Here is an 18,608-nt window from a genome sequence, read left to right as displayed (position 1 = left end):
TCCAATACGTTTTTTCCTCCTGAAGAAATTACAGGGCATTTGTAAAATACAGAAAAGTACTGGGAATTAAAAAAGAAAGTCCAAATTCCCATCACGAGATCATATTAACGTCATATTAACGTCATAATCTCTCATTACAATCAGCGTCATAATTTTTTCTTATGGACTTCTTTTTTCATATTTTTTAATATAAATAAACCTATACACGTATATTTTCCAAATCCTTTTAATTGAAGGATAATTGCTCTACAGAATTTTGTTGTTTTCTGTCAAACCTCAAGTATTTTTTCCAAATTTGAGATTAACAAATGTCTTTGTGTTCTTCTTGTTCCCTTAGCTTTCATCTGAGATTTATGATCATTAAATATTCCTTGAAGATAGCCCATGAAAAAACTAGATATTTTAAATATTAACGTCTTTGTTGGGAATTTGGGTTGTCAGTTTAATACTTTTTAAAAAGTAATGCTGTTGATTTATTTCTGATATGTCTTAAAATTTCTTAGATGTTGAATGATCAGACAGACATTTTTAAGGTCCATTTCATGGATGTTTTTAAGACTGGTACATACTTTCACATTGCCTGCCAAAAAACTAGATACACATTTCCATCAATAGCATCAGTTTCCTTGAATGCTAATGAGTATTATAAATTTCATTATTTTTTGCAATTTTCATAATTGAAAAATGGAACTTCCTTTTGCTTATATTTATTACTTGGTGTATATATTTTATCTTGATATATGTACTAATTTTCTTAATAGATTTGTTGAACTTTTAAATATATTAAGGATTTTAATTCTTTAGCTGTCAAACACATTGCAACATTTTTAGTTTATTTACATTTTCCTGTTCCTTTTATTTTTGCACCTCCAGTAATTTTCACTTTTATATACTCAATAATTACCTTACGATTTTTTCTTTTCAAATTGTTTTGTTTGTATTGCTTTCTTCCATGTACTTTGATCCATTTGTAATTTATTTTGTTGATCATCCCCATAGAAAGATCAAGTAAGTCTTCAGACCTGTAACTTGAGCAGTATCTTTCCTGATAGCTCAGATGGTGAAGAATTTGCCTGCAATGCAAGAGATCTGGGTTCAATCCCTAGGTTGGGAAGATCCCCTGGAGAAGGGATCTTCTCCAGTATTCTTGCCTGGAGAATTGTCCAGGCAAGAATACTGCAGTGGGTTGCCATTTCCTCCTCTGGGGTATCTTCCTGACCCAGGGATCGAACCTGCATCTCTTGAGTCTCCTGCATTGGCAGGCCGATTTTTTACCACTGAGCCAGTGGGGAAACCTTTACTTGGACTAATTCAGTCGAATCCACAATAGTCCCATTAAGTTAAGTTCGGTTGTTATAGCCATTTTCACAGATGAGGGAACACAATTTGCTTACATTCATTGAGCAGTTAGGTGGTAGAGCCTGAATTAGATCTCGAATCCGGGCTTTTGATCCCAAAGGTGCCCTGCCCAAGGCTTCCTCTGCACCAGAGGGCTGACCACATGAGTAGACTCAGGGTCATTCCCTCTCTGCTCATGGATGGCAATCACATATGCTCCTCACCCCTTCTTCCATGCGAGAGCAACCAGGAGACCTCATCTCTCGTCCTGGGCACAGCCCAACCCAGATGTTTTCCCCAACTACATCTTCATCCCCTGTAGCATCAGTTGTAGAAAAACAGCAGCCTACGTCTGTAAAGTTGGAATAGCCACTCTCGTTCCTTGCCCCTTCCCCTTGTAAGACCTGCCTTCCTGCACATGTCTGCCTTAAATCTAGAGGGTCACTCACCTCTGGGATTCAATATCCTGTGATAAACCATAATGGCAAGGAAAAAAAAAACACCCCAGAGCTCTAAAAGACCAAATCCCGTTAGCAAAAAGCACCATCTACTTATTACTCCACACACAGAAAAGAAGATCCAGGAAACATCATTATGGTGGAGATCACTTTAATAGTCTACAAATTAAGGCAGTTTATTGTCATGAGATTTTGAATAGTTTTACAGTAACAGTAAAAAATTTTGAATAATTTTATCATAATCTTTTGAATAATTTTATAGTAACAATATTCTGAATAATTTTATAGTAACAGTAAAATTATGAATAATTTTACAGTAACAATATTTTGAATCAAAGTAAAAGAAGAGACACAGGGAGGGGACAATGATTTCTCTGCCAAGTGAACTTTTCATCCACTCTATGGAAATTTCCCACATCTGTCCAGTTCTGGCTCAGAACAAATGATAGCTAACACATCTTCCTCATCTTTTTCCTATAGCTTTGAAAAGTTGTTAATACTTCAGATAGTAACTGGGAAATCAGGACTCGTTCCTGGCACAAAGGAGAAGGCAAAGCATGTGGTTTCCTGACCCACGGTTTGAATAAGTTCATCGGACAGCAACAGTTTGGGGTCAAGTCTTGTACACGTTCTTTGCAATCGCACCAGCAGCCATCATAGCCCTCCTAAATTTTCACACTTGTAGGAACCAGCACATAAACATGGCCTGCAAAGAAGTGTGAATTCCAGATCATTCTCTCAAATTCTAACATTATTCTTTTTCATCGTGGGTGACTCGAGCCCAGAGAAACAAGCCAATGGCAGGACCTGAAAGCGATCGGAACTCTTTGATTACATCACTGGCAGCCCAGGACTCAGGAGTGGACTCGGCTGAAAGCGGTTTTCACTCAAGCGCTATAACCACGGAGAAGCAGTCCTGCCACCACATGCAGACAATGACCCAACAGGACTCAATGCCCTTCCTTATAAAAAATGAACAAATCACTTTCTACTCAGCCATGGATGGGAGGATAACAGCAGAGCGAATCCTGATACCATAGGCCCAACTGGCTTTGCTCAGGGCACCCAGTCTTTGAAGGACCCTAGCTGGGGTGGAAAAAATGACAAGAAAAAAAACTAAGGGGCAAAGTGAAGCAAGGGGTAAGGTTGGAGGTTGGCTCTGGGGTCTGGAATCAGCCATAATTCTTGTTTTATCTAAAGTCGAAACTCAAAATAGGGCTATCTGCCCTACCTTTTGAAACAAACTTATTCTTCCTAGTCTAGGAAGCGCTTGTGTATTCTGCGTGTGTGTGCTAAGTTGCTTCAGTTGTGTCTGACTCTTTGCAATCTATGGACTGTAGCCCGCCAGGCTCCTCTGTCCATGGGATTCTCTAGATAAGAATTCTGGAGTAAATTGCCATTTCCTCCTCTAGGGGATCTTCCTGACCCAGGGATCGAACCTGGGTCTCTTATGTCTCCTGCATTTGGCAGGTGGATTCTTTACCACTAGTGCCACCTGGAAAGCCCATGTTCTTTCCACACACCTATAAATAACTACCCATTACAGCTTGATTTGGTTAATAAATTATAGAAAGTTTAAAATACCTGGTAAGTGTGCATCTATTCATGGCTTTTGTGCAAGGGCCTGAGGAGGAGACAGAACTGGCACAAGATTCCTACCCAGTACCCTCTCCAGGGGAACCTGATAATAAGCTGCTGCTCAGATTTCTAGAATGTCTAAAATTCTGTTACTGTTCTTTTCTTCCTCAATGGTATGAAATATTTGCTGAGATACCAAAATTGCCTCAGTCGAGTCCACTTTAAAATTTTCATTTCAAAAATCAATCACTGATTTTTAAACAAGAGTTGCTCTTCAAACAACCCTAGGATTAATCCTCATATAACTTACAGTCAGCCGTCTGTAACCATGGTCCCCCTGCATTGTGGATTCAACCAACCACAGATTGTGTACTGCAGACTGCCGTATTTAACTACTGAAAAAGAGCCACGTATCAGTGGACACAGGCAATTCAAACCTGTGTTGTTCAAAGGTCAACTGTTAACCAATTTGCAAACAAATCCTCTACTTCTGACGTGGCTCCAAGGCAGTTTTCTTTGCTCTGCTTGACTTGAAAGTGGAGCAAAGGCCTGTCATCAAGGCCAGAAATCAACCTAGGTTGGCCGAGGCAGGTTAAGACATACTGACTGGCTCCATCTGTCCACCAGCCTCACCGAGGCTGAGCTGGATGATGTACTGGGAAGGGAGGGGTGACCCCAGGGTTCGCTTCCCCAGCCCGCCTACACTCACGGGTTTTTAAGAGGCTCAGCCTGTGAAAGGGAACCAGTGGAAGCAAACATCACAGCCTGGGTTGAAGAGACATCTGGCCAAAGCATCGCAGTGGAATGAAATTAACCGAAATGGAAAAGACAAGCCACGGCCAGTTCCATGCTGCTTACAGGCAGCTGCCAGCAAATGAGGCAAAACATGGCCTACAAGTACAGTAGGGCCAGTGAATAGCCTGTGAGTCCCTTGTGCCTTTGGGTTCCACGGACACCCTCCGAGGTCCCAGCCACCCAATCCCTGACTCGGTGTGAGGCCAGGAGGCAGAGAGCAGCCGCCGGCCGCTGTGTTCCCGGCCGGGCTGGCAGCAGTGAGATGGCCCCTGCCTTCTGGCAACAAGGCCCAGGTCTCCTCCCCATGGGCTGGGAGGGTGAGTGCCAGCCAACCTTTTTCTTCCACTTTCTTCTCATTGAAATACCAAAGGGTACTGACCTCTGGCCTCAGGCGTGTGACACACAGGGCGGACTCTGGCCTTGAAATCCTGCCAGGGTGTGGCCCTTAGGCCCGGCCACCCTGGGGGAACCAGGATGATGCAGTGAATAAGCAAGAGTACCCAGTGTCAATCAGATCTGTCCCCAGCTGACCCTTAGCTGTGATTCAGTGTTCTGACCCTCTGGGCTGACCTGGGCGAAGCCAGAGATTCCTGACATGCACTGGCTGCGTCCAGCGTGATGGCTGAGTCCCTCCTTAATCTGAAGCTCTTTTCTGTGAGGTATTTTTTGTGTGTGTGGGAGACTGAAAGTAGAGGGAAACAACTTGTTTAAAAAGAAGGAAAAAAAAAAAACCAGACAAAAGCAGTGTACCTTAAAATTGGTTTCTTCAGATGTAACGCCTGGGCCGAGAACTGGGCGAAGAGAGAAGCTGTGAAATGGACAGAATAACTTAAGCTGATTCTCTCTCCCAGGCTGGCTTTGAGATCGCACACACACACACAGTCTCCTCGTTTATAAGGGGCTAGGTCTTAGTACATGCGGGCACCCTTTCCCAAAGCCCATGTTAAATAAGCGAAACACAAGACGATCTCCACAGAAGATCCTGAGTCCTGCCTTTGCAGGAGCAACTCTGAAGTTCCAGACTCTCGAGAGCTCCAGAGGGAAAAGGGCAAACAGGCGGGCAAAAGAGGCCTGGCGCCCGCACCAAGTTCTCATCCCAAAGCCCACTTGGATAGAACAGGGTCGACCTCCGTCAGACCCCCCGGCTGCCTTTAAAGGCATGAGGATCTGCAGGGGCACCAGAATGCTACCCGGGTACGAGGAGGAAATTCCATCTCATTTCAAATCTTGGTTCTGCTTTAACCAAGTGAATTCCTCCTAAGATGCAGAGCACATGTTAGAACTTCCCTTTTGCAAGGATGCAATTAAAATTTGCAGCCATTCTACAGAAGTGAAGCTCTGGAGTGGAAGTCTTAAATTATGGTGTGTGTGTGGGGGGGCAGTGTTTGGGTGTGTGTATGCGGTTGGGAAGGGGTGTTTGTGGGGGCGGCGAGGGGGTGTGTGTGTGTCTGGGAGGGAGTGTGTGTGTTTGGGAGGGAGTGTGTGTGTCTGGGAGGGTGTGTGTGTGTATGTGTGTGTGTTTGGGAGGGAGTGTGTGTGTGTGTGTCTGGGAGGGAGTGTGTGTGTCTGGGAGGGAGTGTGTGTGTGTGTGTGTGGTTGGGAGGGGATGTTTGGGTGCAGGTATTTCCCAAAGCGGAGGGAAAGGACTGAACACACTGGCAGCTGAAATCTCTCTCCAGAGCATGCGCTGAGTGCAAGTCTCTCCCTCTGAAGCATGAGCCCCTCCAGAAAGGACAGGAGGGTTCACTCGGTCGCGTTACTGAGATCCGTCACATGCCACGCGCTTGCCGGGGTGTCTTCCTGAGTCGTCTGATGAGGGTGTGGCAGCGGAGAAAGGCACTTGGAAAATACACAGTCCCAGACCGGCAGGGATCCCCTCCCTGGTTCAAGGAAAGGCACCCCTGCACACACGCAGGAAATCACCTGCCTCCCCAGGCCCACCCGGCCCCAATCCCACCCCAGGGGTGACTGGAGTGAACTGGTGGGCTTCTCAGGGTGCAGCCCTGGCTCCTTGTCTGGCCGTGAGATCTGTGGGAGGCTCTGGCTAGAAGTGGTGCTGGCGAAGGGCTGCGGGCGAGGGGCCCTTCTCCAGCCTCTTGACATGGCAGGAGTGGCAGAACAGGTGGTCCTCCAGCGGGTAGCATCGGTGACCGTCTTCATCATTGAGCTCCAGGCCGCAGTCCTGGAGTGAGGCAAAAACACGCAGTGGTGGCAAAACAAAAAACAGACTGCAAGAGATCCTGTATGCCTTCTGATTTCAGTACCTTCAGACCATGAAATTTTTGCACCTTGTCTTACATCCCTGGATGTGTTCCAGTGTCTCCTGGTTTATAGTCTGTGGGAACTTGAACAGAACTTGTATCCTGCTGTTGCATGAAAATTGTATAAATCTTATGCTGAATCGGTTCACAGTGCTTTTCAGGTCTACTCTATTTTTCTACTTTTCTGTCTATTCTGTTAATTTTTGAGAGTTTGATATTGAAATTCCAACTAAAAATCTTTAATTTATCTACTTAAAAAAATTGTAATATATAGTGGAACTATATGTAACTTTGTTCTATATTTTCCAAGTCTCCTGTAAATGTGTTATCATACTTTCATAGTTACATAATTACAATAAATAAACAGATTGCAGGAGTGACATGAAGGCGACACACAGACCCAGAAACCATCAGAGCGTGCTGTCTGACTCTGTCTGGGCAGAAAATGCCAGCACAGAGACGCAGCTCCAGCCTGCCCAGGGAGGGTCTGGACTGTGCTCTTCGACGCCTGAACCACTGGCCACAGGAAGCTCTCAGCAGTTGCAAGGGTGCTGCTCGGAAATGAGATGTCATGGCAGGGCCAACACAGACCAGATTTCTAAAACTTAGGATGGAAAAAGGATATAGAATAGCTCCGGAAGAATCCTTTATCTAGACTGTGCGTTGAATCAATCACATATTGGATCTATCAGTTCAGTTCACTAGCTCAGCTGTGTCTGACTCTGCGACGTGAATAAAAGCACAGTCCAGCAAGTGTCTCAGTGTTTTTCTCCAGCACCTGGGGTACCACTGACAGTGATTCCCACCTATTTCTTCAGTGCTGGCAGTGGGGTCAAGCTTTATGTCCCCCACGCTTGCTGTTCTCCCTGCCCACAGCTCACAAAATAAATCACTCCTTCTGTGGGTGAGTCCACTTAATTCTGGCTGAAACTCCACAGGCACTTTCATCATTTGTGTCCTTCACAAACCCCGGCCCTCCTGACAGTGATGGGGCACCGCTGACTCCTTCAGCCTGGGGTGTGACAGCAGAGATGGGAACGACGGGGTCCACCTGCCTTCACACCTACCAGTGACATGCCTGTTTCCAAGTGGGGCAAGCGGTGGGGTGGGGAGGGTATCGTCATGATTTTCAGGGCTCAGCTGAAGAAAGGGGCTCCTGGCAGACAGAACAGCCTACAAGCTGAAGGGGAGGGAGTCTATTCCCCCAAATGACACACCTGCCTGACAATCTGGCCCCCCAAAAGGATCTGAAACCCACGCTTTCTGCCACCCGCTCCCTCAACTCTGCAGCTTCAGGGAGAGCAGCCGTGACCAGTTCAGGATTCGGTGTTTACAAACGTGGAGAAAATAGTAAAAAGACTGTTATACCCAATCATCTGCATCTTTGGCAACCTCCACCCCCCACCACCAAATCAGGCTTCACCCCACTTCTTCCATCAGCTCTGGGGCACAGCCCCTGGCCTGCATCTTGCCCCCATCAACCCATGATGCTTCCTTCCTGGACTTTTACAAGGCGTTCTGAGGGCCTTCTAGGGCAGGGAGGGGCCCGCCTACCTCACAGTGGTAACACTCCACGTGATAGTCTCTGTCCATGGACACGACGCGGATGGTCTCGTCTGAACCCTAGACCGAAAGAGAGCAAGAACCCGAGGCTAGCTGGGGGGCCGTCGGGCTCTGTGGCCACGGGGTGGGAGAGGGCTCCAGGGGAGCACGACAGTGGCCTTAGGAGAAGAGCAGGAATCAGCCGTGGATACTAACAGCGGCAGGAGAAAGGACACAGTTAGGGGATGAGGGGAAGTGAGAGGGGTGTAGGTCCACCATCTGGAACGCTGGAGTCAACCGTGAAAAGACCACCTATGGGGTCTTGTTCATCTCTTGTCGTCTAATCTGGGAGTTAGTATCAAGTCAGAGACTACTTTGCAGAAACTTCCCCCACACGTCCACTGTAGTGGGAACGAGTTCGATCCCTGGCTGTGGAGCGAAGATCTCGCATGCTGTGTGGTACAGCCAAAAAAAGAATAAAATAATTTTTTTAAAGAAACTGACCAAATTACAGGGACAGATAGGGTGTAAGAAGGGCACCAGGCTCAGGAAGGCTGCTAATAAGAGAGAGGCTTCTTGGTGTGGACACCACCATCTCAGAGCTGAGATTTTAGAATTTTTAAACAGGTATAAGAACAGGGCTTCCTGGGTAGCCCAGCTGATAGAGAAACCACTTAGAATGCAGTAGACCCCGGTTCAATCCCTGGGTCGGGAAGTTCCCATGGAGAAGGGGTAGGTTACCCACTCCAGTCTTCTTAGGCTTCCCAGTTGAATCAGATGGTAAAGAATCTGCCTGCAATGCAGGAGACCTGGGTTCTATCCCTGGGTTGGAAAGATCCCCTGGAGAAGGGCATGGCAACCCACTCCAGTATTCTTGCCTGGAGAATCCCCATGGACAGAGGAGCCTGGCGGGCTACAGTCCATGGGGTTGCAAAGAGTTGGACATGACTGAAGTGACTTAGCACAGCACAGCTCGAGAACAGGACACAGATCTTGTAAACGACCCAGGGAGATATGTCTTGGAAGACCCCAGAAGCAGAGCTGAGAAAGCATCTTACCTCAGGAGGAAGGATGGGAAGGCCACAGGCTGCACACTTGGGGGCCAACACTCTGTGGGGAGAAGCAGAGAGCAGTTGGGCTCGCCCCGCCTCCCGCCCGTCCCACGTCACATGAACCCCTTTATGAAGACGGACCTGGCACACTCTTGAGACTACTGATTTCGGCTTGTTCCCCAGCGGTAACAAGCGCACGTGGCCCCCTCACTCCACTGGGGGTGGAGACTGGCCTGTCTGTTTACCCCCACTCACGGTGTCTGGTGAAGCCTCGTGCAAACTGGGAGTGTGGAGGCCAGCCCTGAATCGGCGCCTGTTGAAGTCTGGTAAGGCTGGAGCCACAGGGCTTGGCAGACTCCTCCAGAGGCCTAGCCAGGCATCCGATTATAGGTTTCTTTGGTCCTGTTTTCCCAGTAAACATAATTCTTTAACCAGTTCCTGTCTGCATCGGCATCCACTGACCCCGAGGCCTGGGCTGCACCCCTCCAAACCACTGCACATTGGCTGCACCGTGGCCAGCGGTGCAAACGGCCTGCAGACATGCCTCCACGGGCTCCCCGCCCTCCACTCTGCAGGGCTGCAGCCAGCGTGGGGCGTGAGCGGCTCTTCCCACCCCGTCCCTCCTTACTTGTGGTAATCCCGGACACAGTAGATCTTGTTCTCTGAGTCCACGGTGAAGGGCACCCCGTCCAAACACTCATTACAGATGACGCAGCGGAAGCAGCCGGGGTGGTAGGACTTCCCCAGGGCCTGCAGGATCTGGGGGCGCAAAAGGAAGAGGCCAGGACTCAGCAGGGATTATAGGGAAGGAAGGGAGAGACACATCAGACCAAGGGACCATATGGGAAACTTTCACCCGCAAACCAGTCCATCCTAAAGGAAATCAGCCCTGAATACTCGTTAGAGGACCGATGCTGAAGCTGAAGCTCCAACACTTTGGCCACCTGATGGGAAGAGCTGACTCACTGGAAAAGACCCTGATGCTGGGAAAGACTGAAGGCAAAAGGAAAAGGGGGTGGCAGAGGATGAGATGGTTAGATAGCATCATCGATTCAATGGACATAAATTTAAGTAAACACCGGGAGATAGTGGCGGACAGAGGAGGCTGGTGTGCTGAAGTCCATGGGGTTGAAAGAGTAGGATAGGACTTAGCAACTGAACAACACTCATCCCAGTTTCACGTGGACCAAGTCAAAAGATGATGACAGACCTCCCTGGTGGTCCAGTGGTTAAGACTTCACTTTCCAATGCAGGGGGTATGGGTTCAATCCCTGGCTGGGGAGCTAGGATCCCACATGCCTTCTCGGCCAAAAAACCAAAACACAAAACATAAAATGGAAGCCATATTGTAACAAATTTCATAAAGACTTAAAAATGGTCCACATCAAAACAATTTAAAAAAAAAAAAGAGAGAGATGATGAGGCAGGAAAGGCTAACCAAGTTACAAGCATAAACAGGAAGAAACCCAACGGGATCCTTCTCCAGCACTTATAAATCTCCAGCAGGGAGGGTTCTCTATCAAAACCCATGATTCTCTGTACGAAATAATGTAAAGCAAGGCCATGAAAAGACCCACCCCAGATTTGAGAAGCGTCTAGTACCAGGAAAGACAAAAGTTAACTCCATGAGGAAACAGCAGAGCTCAGAAAAAAACCTCTTAACTTCTCCCTCCTGGGTGCCCCTTCTAAGCAGCTTTGTCTCTGCAGCGGTTATAATCCAGAAGCCGTGACTCTTATCTCAAATCCAAGTGTAAGTAAAGCCTCTTTGTTATTGCTGCTTTTAAACACAGCCAAGAGAAAGCCCCAGGCACCTTCTTCCTCTAAGCATCATTTGATCTGGATGTGGTTGCTACCTGGGACTGTTAGAAGCCATCCTGAAACCAGGACAGAGCCTAAACTCAGAAGGTGGGAGAGAAATGAACATCCTCAGTGAGGGAGATAAGTCACCAAAATAACTCTCCACCGAACTGCCTACCCCCCAGCCTCTTAGGTAAGATAGAACACTTTTGCTGTCAAGTTCAATGGTTCTCAAAGTTTGCCTCTGGACCTGCAACATCAGCACCCTTTGGGAACTTAATTAAAATGCAGGTTCTTGGGCCCTGCCCAGCAACGGGTGTTTTAACACAGTGATTCTGACACAGGTGAAAGTTTGGGAACCACCAGCTTCTCTAACTTGAGCTGAGTTTCTGTGATTTGCTGCTCAAAGCACCTCCAATAATTCAGCAGCAGATTCGTTTCTGGGATTACCTGCACCATGACACTCAGCACAACCAACACAACCGTGGAATCAACGCCAGCAAGCCTGCACCAAAATGCCCGTTGGTGAGGAACGTACAAAGCAGTCATGAGCATCCCCAAGTAGGACCACACAGAAAGCCTCCCACCAGGCAGAAGGCGACTTGGAACTAAACAGAACCTCGGCAGAGGGTCGTGAGTTCCATGGGAAAGCTGTGCTGGGTCCTGGCTCCCTCCAGCGCCCGACGCCATCTGAGAGGCCAATGCCACACCTCACAGCTCGCAGTCCAGGGGCACCAGGAGGACGTGGTACTAGCCCAGCTCTCCTCCGAAAGCTCAGCTTTCGAGCTTCCTCATTCCTTCTGGGATTTCATTAACCTCCCAGCCTCCTCAAGCTGCCGAAGTAGGAGGAACAAGCGGCTGGGCTTCAAAGACTCCTTGGCCATCTGGACCTTGGAACGCATTTTGTCCCAGTCTAACGCTGTCGTGGCAGAAACAGACCCTTAATTTAACCCACACTGTGCCAGAGGGTAATGAATCCATTTTGCTGCATTCTGACTAGCTATAATAACTTTTTTTCAGGTGGGAAATGCCCAGTTCCAACCTCCAAGCCCAGAGTATTTCCCTCAGTGAAGAAAGACGGAGCAGAGACATACAGTTTACATCACCAGCTAGACAACCGAATTGTAACTGAAGGAATGGTAACTGAAAGAATCCTTCTCTATATTGTTATGATTCTTAGTGGCAATCATGAGTTCTATTGTTAAAACTAAGTGTCACTATTAGACAGACATTGGCTGAAAGTTTTCAAGTCTGAGAGCAAACTAAATGTCACTATCAGACAGACATTGGCTGAAAGTTTTCAAGTCTGAGAGCAGACCTATAAGAATCCAGGGGCGATTTGGCTTTATCCCACAGGGTAGAGAAAGTCTCCAAACTTAGTTCCTTTCCTTCCTGTATGCACAGGCCGATCCTTATGCCTTTCAACTGGGAGTGGCTTTGTAACTTTATTTGATCAACAGAATGAGGAAGGGGGACTTTCCCTGGCAGTTTGGTGGTTAAGACTCCAAGCTATCAATTCCGGGGGCACGAGTTTGATCCCTGGTCAAGGAACTAAGATCCCATATGTCCGTCAGCATAGCCAAAAAAAAAAAAAAAAAAAAAAGAATGAGAAAGAAATGATGCTCTGAGATTTTTTTAAGTCAATGATGAATGAAAACTGGTAGCTTCCACTTCCTCTCTCTTGTTGAAAGGAAGCCAGGTTAGACTATTGAGTAAGATTAGTGGCCACGGGGAAAGAAGCCGGGAGGGTGAGAGGTCACCTTGTGTACCAGTTCAACACAGCTGAGGAAGTGACCCCAGCCATTGCCACATGGAGCAGAAGAACGGCTCTGTCGAGCCTTGACCTAATTCTTCACACATTGAATCATGATCAATAATATTCATGTAGCAATAGATAAGGGCTTCCCAGGTGGCTTAGTGGTAAAGAATCCACCTACCAATGCAGGGGACATGGGTTCAATCCCCTGGGTGGGAAGATCCCCTAGAGTCGGAAATGGCAACCCACTCCAGCATTCTAGCCTGGAAAATCCCATGGACAGAGGAACCTGGCGGGCTACAGTCCACGGGGTGGCAAAGAGTCGGACACAACTGAGCGACTGAGCACACACACAGCAATAGATTAATGAAACACCCTGAGGCCCAGAGAAGGCTTAGTATATTGAGAAATAAGAACAGGGTAGTCGTGTTCATAAATTTGGACACTGTTGGCCTCAAATACGGTAGGTTTGTCAGAAGGGCTCTGAAATCAAGGGTAAAGTCTGCTAGAGAAAAGGAGCCCTGTGGAGTTGGGCAGGAACCTGGGGAAGGTGGGAGTGAGGCAGGCTCCACCTGCCTCCTCCAGGGGGATGGCTGGAGGCCCGTGTTCCAAGGGAGGCCTCAGCCGCTTATGAGGACGCCGCTCACGGGGCCACGCTGTGCTGCGCTGCGTCAGAGCCCGGAGCGCAGCAGGGTCTCCTCCGCTCCGGTTCTGTTTTCCACCTGTCAGCATAAAACCAGCTTCTGTCCATCAAAGACATGCCTACGAGTGTTCATGGCAGCTCAGTCATAAATGGCCCAAAACTGGAAGACACCCAAATCCCCATCTGCAGGAGAATGGATAAATAAATGGTGCTATATCCACACAGTGAAATTCTACTTAGCGATGAGAAGAAATGAACTTACAACACACACAACAACATGGATGAATCTCCAAAACATTTTCTAAGTGAGAAAAGGCAGATCAAAGGAGTCTATACTGTATGATTCTACAGTATGGAGTTCCAGGACCAGTGAAACAAGTCTGGGGCCACAGAGGTCAGAATGGTGGGTGTCTTTCTGGATATAGAAAATATTCTAGATCTTGATCTGTATGGTGTTAACATAGGTATAGTGGTAAAGAACCCGCCTGACAATGCAGAAGATGCAGGAGACAGGGGTTAGATCCCAGGGTGGGGAAGATCCCCTGGAGATGGAAATGGCACCCAATTCCAGTATTCTTGCCTGGGAAAGCCCATGGACAGAGGAGCCTGGTGGGCTACAGTCCATGGGGTCACACAGACACAAATGAGCGGCTGAGCACACAGACGCATAAACACTCATTCAGCTGTGCGTGTAAGACGGCACCCTCTGGGGTGTTTCTCAATAAAAAATGGTAAAAAAATACAACTAGCAATTCCCTTTGCCAGGATAGAATCAATGGCTCAGCTTAGACAGGGGTTTAACTCTCGCAATGAAACGAATGGGATATAATGATTCTCTCTGACCAATATATGAAAGAAATCTGACAGGGCCGATGTCCAGTGGTGGACAATTTGATCCACAGACAGAATAAGAACCCTGTATTCATAAACCTCACAACCTGAGGAGGACAGGAAGGAAGACCTGTCCCCATTCAGAACAAGCTCAGAGAGCCACGGCTGAGCGAGGAATGGAGTGGATAAAACCTGCTCCCTGTTCTGCTATCTCAGAACTAACAATGGGGCCCCACCCTCATCTTAGGAAATTATTATGCTGGGAAGAACATGGGGGGAAAGCAATTGTGTTTATCTGATTCCAAAGCAGCTAAGATTTCTCCATGAAAACACAATGTTTGACATCTCACCTGGGATGCCACAAAGATTAGAGAAAATCAGAGAGGCCAGCATGACGTGAACAGCCCAGAGGAGGAGCACACCCTCAGAAATGACCCTGTATGGACTGCATGGTGAAGGATGCAAATTCCAATAAAAGCCAAATGTGGGGCTACTACAGCAAGCAAGCTGCATGGGGTCTTCAAAACCAACCATAGGGACTTCCCTGGTGGTCCAGTGGTTAAGAATCGCCTCCCAGTGCAGGGCACACGGGTTCGATCCCTGGCCTGGGGAAGACTCCACATGTTGCAGGGCAACCAAGCTTAGGAGCCACAACTGCTGAAGCCCATGTACCTAGGCCTGTGCTCCAAAACAGGAGAAGCCTCTGCAGTGAGAAGCCCACGCATCACAACTAGACAGAAGGCCCCACTTGCCGCAACTAGAGAGAAGCTCGCACAGAGACGGAGACCCAGCTGAGCCATAAATAAATAAAAATAAAACCAGCCATGATCACAAATCAAGGTAGGAAACATTGTTTTCAATTATTAATTTATGTTTTTCTGACAATGCCTCCCCCCAACACACCATGTTATCAATATCACCTTGTTCACCTGACGCTACTCACCATGTCCATGATCAGATGTCCACAGAGGAAACACCTGTCCGCGGACTGCTGGAAACCAGAGTACTGCAGAGAAAAGAGGAAAGAAAGTTCAGCCCAGGCGGGGCAGAGGAATCTAGCTACTTCCCCTCCAGCCTCGAGGATCACAAAGAATGTCTTAGAGAGACGTGTCACTCTGTTCAGGAATCTGTCGTGTCTCTGTGGACACCAGTGTGGTGAATTACAGAATACCCTCCGCCACAGGAGCCATTCCAAATGCTAACACCGCTCATCTCTCAACAGTTGCACCCAGGCATCCATGACAGGCCAGGTTCTGCATAGGAGGCTGTGCAGAGAGAGGCATCAGCCTCTAATCCACTGGTTCCCAAGACACGTTCCCTGGCATCACCTGAGAACTTGTCAGAGTGCAAATTCCTAGGCTCCATCCCTGACCTACTGAATTGGAAAATTGGAAACTAGGAGCAGGGGATGGAGGGGTAGCGGCAATCTGGGTTTTTGCAAGCCCTCCAGGGAATTCTGATGCATGCTCAAGTTTGAGACCGCTGCTCTACATTTTCAAAACAATTCTGCAAGGTATGTATTACAGTTTCTCAAATGGAAACAAAGGGAAGCTCAGAGAGGTTAAGTTACTTTCTCACGGTCACAGAGCCTATCAGGGGTAAGGATGGGATTCAAATTCAAGTCTGGGTCTGGTTAAAAACCCAGTGCCTTGATGGAAGCATATATATCACCATAGGCAAAATAGATAGCAAATGGAAATTTGCTGTATGTCAGGGAACTCAAACTGGGGTTCTGTAACAACCTAGAGGGGTGGGAAAGGGTGGGAGGTGGGAGGGAGGTTCAAGAGGGAGGGGACATGTGCACACCTGTAACCAATTCATGTTGATGTATGGCAGAAATCAAACCAATATTGTAAAGCAATTATCCTTCAATTAAAAATAAATAATTCTTTAAAAGCCAATGCCTTTTACAATCAGCTTCAAAGAAACTGGATAAATATTATTTACCTTATCTTACCAAAACACACATACACACACACACACACACACACACACACAGAGCTGGAATCTGGAAAGAAATGAGGCACTCACCTCAGAAAACAGACTAAACACTACACACTGGAAGATACTAGAAGCTTAGATATTACAAATACAACTTAATAAAGGAAATGTAATAGAAAGGTTGACTCATTGGAAAAGACTCTGATGCTGGGAGGGATTGGGGGCAGGAGGAGAAGGGGATGACAGAGGATGAGATGGCTGGATGGCATCACCGACTCGATGGACATGAGTTTGAGTAAACTCCGGGAGTTGGTGATGGACAGGGAGGCCTGGTGTGCTGCGATTCATGGGGTTGCAAAGAGTCAGACACGACTGAGTGACTGAACTGAACTGAACAGAAAGGAAGGTGGAAAAGAAAAGGGAAATTTTCTGGAGCCTTACACCACATAGTACAGGGGTTTGCTGCCCGGCACTTCTTCCTGATTCTTGGGTAACAGTTCTTCATTTTTTAATTGTATTTTTATTTTTGGCTGTGTTGGGTCTTCCTTTCCGCATGTGGACTTTCTCTAGTCACAGCAAGCGGGGGTTACTCTCTAGTTGCGGTGCACGGGCTTCTCATTGCGGTGGCTTCTCTTACTGTGAAGCATGGGCTCTAGGCATGTAGGCGTCAGCAGTTGAGGTGCACGGGCTTAGCAGTTGTAGCTCCTGGGCCCTAGGGCAAAGGCTTGGTTGTGGTGCACGGACTTATCTGCCCTGTGCTATGTGGGATCCTCCCGGACCAGAGAAGTTCTTTATTTTTGCTTGAGTTCTTTATTTTTGCTGTGGTCCCATGATTTCTGTGGGGCTGGCCCCCCATGCTAGGTTCCGAGGCAAGGACCTGGTCAATCAGAGCCTTGCATGCCTCCAGCACCCATGACTTTGCCCAGGGGTGAGCAGATGACTCACCCAGAGCCCATGAGACTCTAGGAGTGGGACAGGCACTCAGCCCATCAGATCTGAAGCTGGGAGACAGTCAACTCTGTTACTAGCAAACATGAGTCATCTTGAGTCTAGAGTCATCTTGAGTCAGCCCACACGTCCATGAAGAAGCTGGTCCCGAGCCATCTCTGGGTCTCACACCGGTCATCCTAGTGACCGGGCATGGCTCCTTGCCTGGCGCTGTGTTAAGGTCTGAAGATGTAAAGGTGAACCAGCATGTTCCTCCCACCCTAGGAACTTTCGGTCAAGTCAGGGGAAGACTTGTAAATGGACAGGCAGTGCGCTAACAGCTGGCCAGAAAAGGCCAAGGGCGGCAGCACAGAGGAGGGGTGACCCACTTTGAGGTCCGGGGAACAGGCAGGCTGTCGGGGGATCTGGGAAACAAAGAGGGAAAGTATTGCAGGCAGCGGACACAGCACAGGCTCCGGCACACGGGGTGGGACGTGGGCGTGCAGAGAAGCCCAAGCCCCGGAGTGAGTGAGACGCAGCGAGGGAGGCGGCCCAGAGCGCAGGGGGCTTCCGCGCATGCGCCCCGCCCTGTCGCCCGGCCTGGGCGCCGAGGCCGTGCAGCCGGGTGCGGGCGGCGGAGCCACAGGGCCGGGGGCGACGCGGTGGCACCAGTGCCTGGCCACGCTCTAGGAGGGAGAGGAAGGCGGCGGGGTGCGGGAGGACGCTGGGGCCCTGTTCTCAGAGACTCAGGCCCTGCCAGCGGTGCGGCCTCCAGGGGGCGCTGGGGGGCGCCGCAGAGTTAAACCACCTTCTGCCAGGCCTGCTTGGGTGACAAACTCACCAGGAAGTCTTCCTCGCAGAACACTTTGCCGTTGACGAAATAAAAGGCTTTTCCTCTCAGCTTCCGGCCTAAGGAGAAAGCACAAAGGCAGGGTAAGAAGAAAATGTTCACAGGCGGTGGAAAAGGAGACAAGAAGGGCAAAATCTTGTAAAGCAGAAATAATCATGCCAAAAACAGTGCCAACTGTTAGTTTCTGCCCTGGCCCTTAGTAACGGGCAGACTCAGGCCAGAAGACAGGGTTCCCTGATGGGTGCCGCCTGGCAGGCTGACTTGGGAACCATCTGATACCTACTTCCCGCACCTCCTCTCTGCTGAGAAAGATGTCGGGGACGTGTCGGGGGAACAGGCAACGGTCTCCTGTGAAGCTGCCGTTTCCCACAGGATTGTGACCCTCACCTCTGACACCTTCTCCAGGGAATGCTGGAGACAACCTGTCAGGAAAGTCCTATAAACTGGTCAGCTCTTATTTTCCTTACTTTCACGTCTTTTCTCATCTGAACGACAGAAAACACACACTGTTGAAAAGGTGACGAAGTTTCCTATTTTCTCTTGATCTTGGTGGGGTGGGTGGGAGTGGGAAAAATTCAAAACACCCTGACTGCTCAGATGTAACTTTAGTTTCCAGAGAGCTAGGGTGGTGACAAGAAGAGCACTCTTTTATCAATTCTTTGGACCTCTTTTGAAAAAACACCTGTTCAAGGTAAGTGGGAGCATCTCTGTGGGAGACCCTAGGTCTGTATTCAGCAGCAACCCCAAATCGAGAATATTTCCAAGGACACACACAAAACACACCCAACAGACTCTGTGGAAGTTTCAGAAGCTGAATGAATTCTAAACACTAGTGGAAT

General features: G+C 48.3%; 1 protein-coding gene across 1 annotated transcript in view; it reads right to left on the bottom strand.

Annotated features, from left to right (window-relative positions):
* Positions 1-1,930: 1,930 nt before the first annotated feature.
* Positions 1,931-18,608, bottom strand: part of LIMD1 (LIM domain containing 1) — a 72,663-nt gene continuing 55,985 nt past the window's right edge. Inside the window, exons 3-8 of the mRNA XM_020915965.2 lie at positions 17,761-17,828; positions 14,995-15,057; positions 9,653-9,783; positions 9,031-9,082; positions 7,985-8,053; positions 1,931-6,351 (exon numbers count right to left, since the gene is read on the bottom strand). Coding sequence (XP_020771624.2) covers positions 6,214-6,351; positions 7,985-8,053; positions 9,031-9,082; positions 9,653-9,783; positions 14,995-15,057; positions 17,761-17,828 — 521 coding nt within the window. The 3' untranslated portion in view covers positions 1,931-6,213. The remainder of the gene's footprint in view (positions 6,352-7,984; positions 8,054-9,030; positions 9,083-9,652; positions 9,784-14,994; positions 15,058-17,760; positions 17,829-18,608) is intronic.

Source organism: Odocoileus virginianus, unplaced genomic scaffold (assembly GCF_023699985.2).
Source record: "Odocoileus virginianus isolate 20LAN1187 ecotype Illinois unplaced genomic scaffold, Ovbor_1.2 Unplaced_Contig_2, whole genome shotgun sequence".
NCBI lineage: Eukaryota > Metazoa > Chordata > Mammalia > Artiodactyla > Cervidae > Odocoileus > Odocoileus virginianus.
Note: the sequence above shows the minus strand (reverse complement) of the source record. Positions and strands in the feature narration are given on the sequence as shown.